The sequence below is a fragment of the Vulpes lagopus genome, chromosome 13, assembly GCF_018345385.1.
Source record: "Vulpes lagopus strain Blue_001 chromosome 13, ASM1834538v1, whole genome shotgun sequence".
Lineage (NCBI taxonomy): Eukaryota > Metazoa > Chordata > Mammalia > Carnivora > Canidae > Vulpes > Vulpes lagopus.
Window position 1 is genome coordinate 32,130,895 of NC_054836.1, and position 8,875 is coordinate 32,139,769.

The following is an 8,875-nucleotide window of genomic DNA, read 5'->3' on the forward strand; positions in this document are numbered from 1 at the left end:
TGCTAGACCCCAAATACTGAATGAATAAATGAATGAATGAATGAATGAATGAATGAAACTTCCATTATCATTGTTCCATAATGACTTTGTTGCTCTTCTATTATCTCCTTAAGACTGAAAACCATTAAAGGGCAAGGAGTAATTATAGCCCTTGAGCTTAACATAGTATTTAGCACATAAAGTACTCTTGACAAGAAGTTACTTAATACCAAATGAATTTGATTTAGAACCTGAATCTGGTTTCCCTATTTACTACCATTTGACCTGGCTTAGTACCTTGCGTTCTCCAAGATATACTTTTTAAAAATATTAGTATCTACTTCACATTAAATATATTTATCCCTTACTTGGTTATTATAAATGTCAAATTAAATAACATATATAAACACATTGTAAATTGTAGAGATGCTTTTTAAATGCAAGAATTCACTTCAAGGACATGTTATACACATACTACTGATGGTCTAGGGGAAATAGCTGTTGAGCAATGAATGCCTTAAATTTCTTTTGTATGTGGCTTTTTAGCACATTTGAGGTTTTTTTTTTTTTTAATTAAAGAAAAAGTGATCTGGACCATTTTCTTTGGAAGGCTACTACAGTGACTATAGATTTATTTTAATTTCAGAGAATAAATGTCTAAAGCCGTGACTCTTTTGATGAAGGTTCAGTTTATTTCCTTTACCCCAACACTGTGAGAGTGCAGGACAAATGTGGGCATCTACAGGCAGGAACCTATATAAAACCTATATAGTAATAGATTGTTGAATATCAGTTTTGTTTGGGGGAATCACCAATCATTGTTTGTCCTATCCAAGCAATGAATACAGGCTCAAATATCTTTAATAGAAATCAGAATTCAGTTATATTATTCTGACTTTTTTTTTCTTCATTTACATATCTCAATGTTGATTATTCATCCTGCATTTAACAGACTGGGTCCAGCCTGCTTCCATGAGCCTCAGCTACATTGCTGGCTTGGCTTGAAAGGCAGGCATGTGACACAGCATTTATCTTCATTAAGTACATGAAGAAACTAAATGTAAAGATAATGAATGAGTTTCAGTTATAATAACAATAATAGAAATAATAAGTGCTAGCAATTATGGAGTACTTACTTTGTGCCAGGTACTATACTAATCACTTTATAGGCAATAACTCACTTAATCTTTGCAATACCCTATAAAGTATACAAAACTATTATGCCTTCATTTTATAGATGAGGAAACTGAGGCACAGAAAGGTTGTGATTTGCTTATTGAGCTAGTAAAGGGAAAAGTCAGAATTTGAACCCAGGCTTTTTCAAATTCTAGAGCTCTCAGCCTCCTATGCTATGTTGCCACTAAAAAATGACAAATGGAAGGCTTAAGAGTAACACTTTTGAACTCTAGTCCATTACTCTTCTTGAATAGTAAGCTTTAACCAAATTCATGCCTTGTCCACATTCATACTAACCGGAAATACAAAATATCTAAATTTTATGGTCCTCATGTGTGGGAAAATTTCCAGACCAGTAATAAATACACAAAATAAGGGCACTTTGGTGGCTCAGTTGGTTAAGCACCCGCCTTTGGCTCAGGTCATAATCCCAAGGTCCTGGAATCAAGCCGGGTTAGGCTTCCTGTACAGCACGAAGTCCTTCTCCCTCTGCCCCTTTCCCTTGACTCCTGTGCATGCACGTTCTCTTTCTCTCAAATAAATAAATAATGTCTTGTAAAAAATATACAAAATATCTTTATTTGGAGGATAAATTAAAAAAGAATTATTTCATGGAAAGCTTCAGTTGTCCATCTGAGTAATCTGTTGTAACATAGTTGGTTTTGATTACCTCAAATATAATGTTAATGTTTTTATTTCTTCTATATTCCTTTAGTCCTTTCTTCTGTCCATTCATCCTTCTATCTGTTTTCCTTTCTTATCCCACCCCCACCTATATAGTATTTGTGTATATTTCTGTATACTGTACACACCTGTATAACTTCAGGTGTATGTTTTAATATTTAAGTATAGAAAAAACACTAATTTATATTTAATATGAAAAATCCTCAGCTAAAAAACATTCACAAATAATTACAGTTTTTTCCTCTTTTAAGGAAGGTACCATGACTAGGTCTGAGAGAAATGTTGGCCTAGATGTCCTTTGATGATTCATTTTTAGTAAATAGATCAAAATCATTTCTGAATAGCATAACAACAGCTATGTGTAAATTAGTGTTTTTAAATACACTTAAAGGTACTTGAAAATAATTACCTTAAATAGTTTTAATAGTTTTCATGAAATTTTGTGGAAAATACACTTATTTAACAAAGACTTTCTTTAGAGGTAGTGCAAACATTAATCTGGCCTCCTGAATAATTACAAATTCAGCTTTAGCGGTGTGTGAATTAAAGAGGTATTATTGCTTTTCTAATGCTATTCATTCCAATTGGAAAAATTAAGAGAAATAAGGATAGTGTTGTCTGATTCTTTTTAAACATATCACAGTGTTTGGTATCAAAAGTGGGCATGAAGTATTGCTGATTGATGGGAATGAAAGGACAGATGTGCTCCAGGTGTGCATTTACCAATGTTAATGGACCCTTTTGGGGGATGAAATCACAGGAAATGGAAGCTACTTTTACAAAAGAAGAGAAAGAGAAACAAAAATTTGGTTCGTAAGTCATTTTTTTTTCTGGTTGTTTTAGAATTTCCATTTTTAGATGAATTTCTCACTTGTGTGAATTTATGAAAGGCAAATTACGACTTCCAGTGTTTTTCTCTCAAGCTACCCACTCGATTTTCCATTCTACCTTCCCCAAATGATTCCATTCTGTTAGAAATTTTATATGTAACTCTGTTTACACAAGAAGTGAACTGCAAGAAATGGATTGGGATTTGGGGTTTGGACCACACCTGTCTTTTATATCTCCTCCTGCATATCTACTCATAGTAAGACGGTGTTCAGTAGGTAACCTGCCTTAACCTGAGCAAACCCAAGTGACTTGGAGTAAAACACACTAGTGGGTGAAATAGCCAAATGAAACTCTACTATTTGCACAGGATCAATTGGAAGGTGTGTGGTATTGAGACTTGATAAAATCCTCAAAATAAAGGTCAAGATGAAGACCTTGACATTCTCAAATACTCATAGCACAAAATTCACTTATTAAATTCATTCAATCAATTTTCATCACATGCCTGCTATGTACCACATACTGTTCCAGGCAGTTAAGGATACAACACCTCTTTAGATAAAAATCTCTAACCTGTGGAGTTTGCCTTATGTAGAAGTGGGGGAAGATATATAATACTCAACTAAATAAGTAAAAAATACAATACATCAATTGGAGATAGGTACCATAGAAATAAAGAGGAACAGGAAGTAAGGAATGACAGAATGTGAGCGGGGTGGGCTGTCTATTTTAAGGAGGTGATTTGTGAGTACATACTGAAGTATTAAGGGTGGGGTTGTGCATGTATTAGGAGAAGAGCATTGCTGCAGAGGAAACAGCAAGTGCAGGGAGTCTGGAGAGTGGTGTGCCTGGCATGTTTAAGGGACAGTAAGGAGACTGATGGAAAATGAGAGGCAGAAGGTGTCTGGGTGACTCAGTCAGCTAAGTGTCTGCCTCCGACTCAGGTCATGATCCCGGGGTCCTGGAATTGAGCCCCGATTTGTGCTCTCTGCTTAGGCAGGAGTCTGCGTCTCCCTCTGCTACTCCCCTTTGCTTGTGCTGCTCTCTCTCTCAAATTAATAAAATAAAATAAAGTAAAATAAAATAAAATAAAGTAAAATAGAAAACGAGAGGCAGAACTATAGAATATATGTAGGCCATTGCTAAGACTTTGGCTTTTATTGTGTTGGTTTCTGTCCTGATAATAAGCTGGACAGGGACAAGAGAGGAAGCAGGAAGACTACTGAACTGTTCTAAGTGAGAGGAAATGATGGCTTTGGTGGAGTTGTGGAGGTGGAGGGACACAGTCAGATTCTAGATGTATTTTGAAGGTAAAGCTACCGGGGTTTGCAATGGATTGCATGTAGTTTCTGAGAGAAAGAGAGCAATTGAACATGAATCCAAATTTTGGGCCTGAGTAGTTGGAAGTTTGGAGTTGTTATTAACTGAGGTGGGAAAAACTGTAAGTGGTGTTGGATTGCAGAGGGAATATCAGACGCCTGGTTAGGGATATCTAAGTGAATGTGTTGCATAGCAGCCACAAAGCCTGGAATGGAGAGATCTGGCTGGGGGATACATCTGGAAGCCATCCATACATGGGTGGTATTTAAAGAGATAAGCATCAATTTGCTCGTGAGATCAAATTTCCAATTCCAATGTTGTCTTTTTAGACAGTGATGGTACAAACAGGTTGATTTTAGATACTTTGACATGCTTGAAACTTGTCTGATGATCATATTGAACACATATCTTTTCTCTAATTTTGCTTTCACCTTAACCATTGTTTTCACTGTGAATGCACCTGTTGGCAGATGGGGCTGGCCTCTAGCGAGCAGTCTAGGCCTTCCAAACTCAAGGCCCCTCAGAGACAGTACTCAGACTTTGTTGTAGTTCAAAACAAAACAAAGTAAAACACAGTAGAAAACACATGAAAAATTTATTGTGGATTTTGTGGTTTGATAGAGAGGAAAGTTGACATGACACACCACATATATAAAATGTAACAGAAACTTCCCCCTTCTTTGTTCCTTTCCCTCAAAGCTTTTCCGAGGCTATCAGCTGTCACACCTTCACTCTCTTCCTTCACCACCTCCACTACCTCGCAGAACCCTGCTTACCACCCAGACGATTCCCTTCTGGTTTTTGGCTTGCTTAGTCTCCACTCTCTGTAAAACAAAACTTCTCCCCACATGTAGCCAAATCTATTCACGAAGCAGTTTAGCCACCTTCTACTGTAACTCATGTTCTAATTTTAACATTTTTCAGTCTTCTCTACTATCACGGATATTATACTGTGCTGTCCAAATCCCCTGTTCAGAAATAAGGGACTCCCTCCCTCAGCTGATGGGAAGAGGTATCCTCTGTTGTGGAGAGCTTCCTTGCCCAAATTCATGCCTTTGAACTAAGGATAAAAATGGCCCAGCCTCCTCACCCTGACGCAGGACAACTGGAAAGGGCCATCCCAGCTTCAGAGCTCATCGCAGGTTCAGTCGAGGCTGTGAGGGGTTATGCTACAGCCCAGCTTCTCCCTCTGCCCAGTCCTGCTGCTTTCCCTTCCCACCAGGGAGAAGAGAGTTCTGCTTCCTAAACACTCTGTACACGGTCTTCTTTCTCAGAGTTCACTTTCTGGGGAAACCAGCTGTAATACTCCCTCAGTGTCATCTCCTTCCAGAACATTTGAGATTGAGAGAGTTTTTCTCACACTTGTTCTGAGCTGCCTGCCCTGAGCTGCTTCTCCTCATCATGCGCTCGGAGCTCACTCTTTTCCTGGAACTGCCATATTGCTCTGTTCTGGTAGGCGCCCTTCTAAAGGACTCTATAGGTGGCAAGCCCCATTTCTTTCACTGCTCTATGTTTTTATTTCCTAAAAATCACCCACGCCAGGCTACAGAATATATCAAAATTATTAAAGCATTCCGGGCAACTGAAAACATCACAACTAAATATGACTGACGGTGCAAAGAGAGTAGCACAAAATGCTAAACCCATTATTTGGGATCCCTCATGGACACACCCCAGGTTTTTATTATACTATTTATTTTGAAATCCTTATCTCACTCACCATCTGCCTACACCCCCCTACTCTTCCACACACCTCCTCCCCTGCAAACAATGCAATAAGCACATTCTTTTTCAAACATCCACACTATACTCTCCCTTCTTTTTTTTAGAGAAATCCTACCCTCAACCTATAAAAGTTCTAGGATCATTTTCCTAAGTCCATTCCAGGGGGTATTAATCCTATTTCTAAAGTCTGGGCATCAACTGCATAGGGGGCACTGGCACTTCAAGTGTCTCCTATAGGGTCTAGTTATCAATGTAATGTGACAAACCTGTCTCCTCAGTTTCCCTAGGCATTCAGTGGTTCACAATTAAATTGTCTCCTAAGGGCAAACTCTTTCTGAACATTTTTCAGAGCCAGTATTATCTAACTGTGAACCTCCCATATTGTATCTACTGGCCGATTCCCTGTTTAGGGGGTTGTGTTATTTCCAATTCTTGAGTTATGAGTTGAGTTATTTTTCATTTAAGCTTTCTCTTAGCTTCTAACTCAGTTATAATTCATCTATCTTATTCTGCAACCTCTTACATTGTGATGTTGGTGTCTTCTTTCTCACGCTTTCTGTTTTCATGGATTTGTTATTTAAAAAATCATTATTGTCGGTTTAATGGGATTATGGTAGAACTCAAGACAAATACATGTTCAGTCCACTGTTTAACTGAAGTTCCAAATACAGTGCTCTCAGTTAAACTTTTTCTTCATAGTTTAAAGAAAATGGTAGAAAAGTCTTTATTATGAAATATGGGAATTAGTCACCAAAAGAATTTGTTGTAGCATAAATATTTTGGCTGCCATTGAGGTTAAACCATATTGAAATAGGAGGAAAGAGGATTTCCTAATAATTCCAAATGGAATATATTAAAATAGCTTTTCAATATAAGGATTTGTGAATATATCCTATTAGTTCTTCTGAAATTCTCCAGTCCTTTCTGGGGAAGTCTTCATCCTTTTAAAACTTCTAAGTGAGAAAAGCAAGCAGGAAAGAATATTTTCACCAGTAAGCTTTTTCTTAACATTAATTTATGTCTTTTGTGCCCTATTTTTTAGTTCAGTCTTTGTCAGTCTATAAAGTAACATATTTTAAAAATTGTGGATGTATTTCATATTTAAAGAAGAAAAATATGCCTTTCTTCCTAGTAAGCCAAAGAATTAGGAAAAATAGCACTCTGTTCTCAAGTGTTAAATGGACAAGTGTGAGAAATGCACAAGGCAGTAGGGAAAAATGATAGACATTTAAGAAATATTGTAGTCCTGGGGCACCTGGGTGGCTCAGTGGTTGAGCATCTGCCTTTGGCTCAGGGCATGATCCCAAGGTTCTGGGATCAAGTCCTGCATCGGGCTCCCTGCATGGAGCCTGCTTCTCCCTCTGCCTGTGTCTCTGCCTCTCTCTCTCTCTCTCTGTCTGTCTCTCATGAATAAATAAATACAATCTTTAAAAAAAAAAAAAGAAATGTTGTAGTCCTTATCTGCAGGGGATACATTCCAAGATTCTCAGAGGATGACTGAAACAATAGATATTACTAAACTCTGAACTCTATAGATACTAATTTTTTCCCTGTACATACATATGTATGATAAAGTTTAATTTATAAGTTAGGCAGAGTAAGAAATGAACAATAATAACTGATAATAAAGTCGAACACTTCTAACAATACACTGTAATCAAACTAGGGTAATGTGATCTCTGTCTCATATCTTACTGTACTGTACTCATCCTCCCTCTTGTGAGAATGTGAGATAAAATGCCTACGTGATGAGATGAAGAGAGGTGACTGATGTAGCATAATGACAGCGATGATGCGTCAGAAGGAAGGTCATCTGCTTCTGAACCCAAGGCTGACTGCTAGTAACAGAAACCATGGAAGGCCCAACCACAGAGAAGGGGAGGACTACTGTACATTTCAAATATAAAATCCTTTTTTAAAGCACTGAAATATGCAACTGCTGTGAGTAATACCATGTAAAATATAGTTGCTGAGTTCTATTTTTCGAGGGTTTTCAACTGATACTAGAAAATTTTTGTTCAAGTAAAGAAGATCAAAGTCTCTTTTTGAAGAGCAAAAAGATGTCATTGATGGGATGACAGATTTACAGTACTCTGGATTCATTAGAGAAAGTCCATTTCTTTAAGGTATAAAGATTAAAGCATCCAGAAGAGATATAATGCCGACATTATCTTTAAAAAATACAAATAAACACCAAACCTGGAAGAATAATGAGGGAAAATGCAGTTCTAAAGCAACAGGAAGAGTTTAACCTTTTCTTTACTGGATGGGGGGACTAACCCACTTTCATTGAGTCAGTCACATTCATTGTTTTGCTGATTATTTTCCAATCTTTAAAGATGATTTCTATAGATTTCTTCGACTTTTTTTCCCGAAAACTTCCTTGTTCCCCTTGATCGGTGGCTTTCATATGTACTATCACACTAATGAAATAACCAAATGTAGGTGACCACAGTTTTCCATTCTCTTTATATACAGTAGTAAGTCTCAAATCTGAAGCTTCTTGTTCTTCTAGTTCTCCTAACACCAAATGAAGGTATTAGACTATCTGTTCTGGAAGTAATGAACACCTTCTGTTGAAGATTGATAGGAATGTTACTTTCTTTAATTGTGGCCCCTAAAAAGACACCAGAGTGCTTTTCTGAGACAACTACTTCTAAACCAGATTTCTTTTGGGTCCATAATTCACATACTTTGTATGATCCACTTCAAAGCAACTTGCTACATTTCATGTCAATACTACTATTATTGTGTTAGATATATCCATTGAAGACACACGTGTATCTTAAGTTGAAACACACACATACACACACACATTGAGAAAAGTGATCCTTCCCTGGCTGGTGAAGCTGAAGCTTGGAGGAATATACACATGTATACCTCGAATGACATTATGAAAATCCCAGATTAAAAAAAAAACACAACTATTTATTTATTTATTTATGTTTAAATATTTTATTTATTTATTCATGAGAGACACACACACACAGAGAGGCAGAGGCACAGGCAGAGGGAGAAGCAGGCTCCATGCAGGGAGGCCGACATGGGACTCAATCTGCTGTCTCCAGGATCACGCCCTGGGCTGAAGGCAGTGCTAAACCACTGAGCCACCCGGGCTGCCCACCAGATCTTTTTTTTATTAAAAAGATCTATTTATTTA

General features: G+C 37.4%; 1 protein-coding gene across 1 annotated transcript in view; it reads right to left on the bottom strand.

Annotated features, from left to right (window-relative positions):
• Positions 1 to 8,125, bottom strand: part of PRPS1L1 (phosphoribosyl pyrophosphate synthetase 1 like 1) — a 34,499-nt gene extending 26,374 nt beyond the window's left edge. Inside the window, 1 exon segment of the mRNA XM_041727505.1 lies at positions 7,996 to 8,125. Coding sequence (XP_041583439.1) covers positions 7,996 to 8,125 — 130 coding nt within the window.
• Between the last annotated feature and the right edge of the window lie 750 nt (positions 8,126 to 8,875).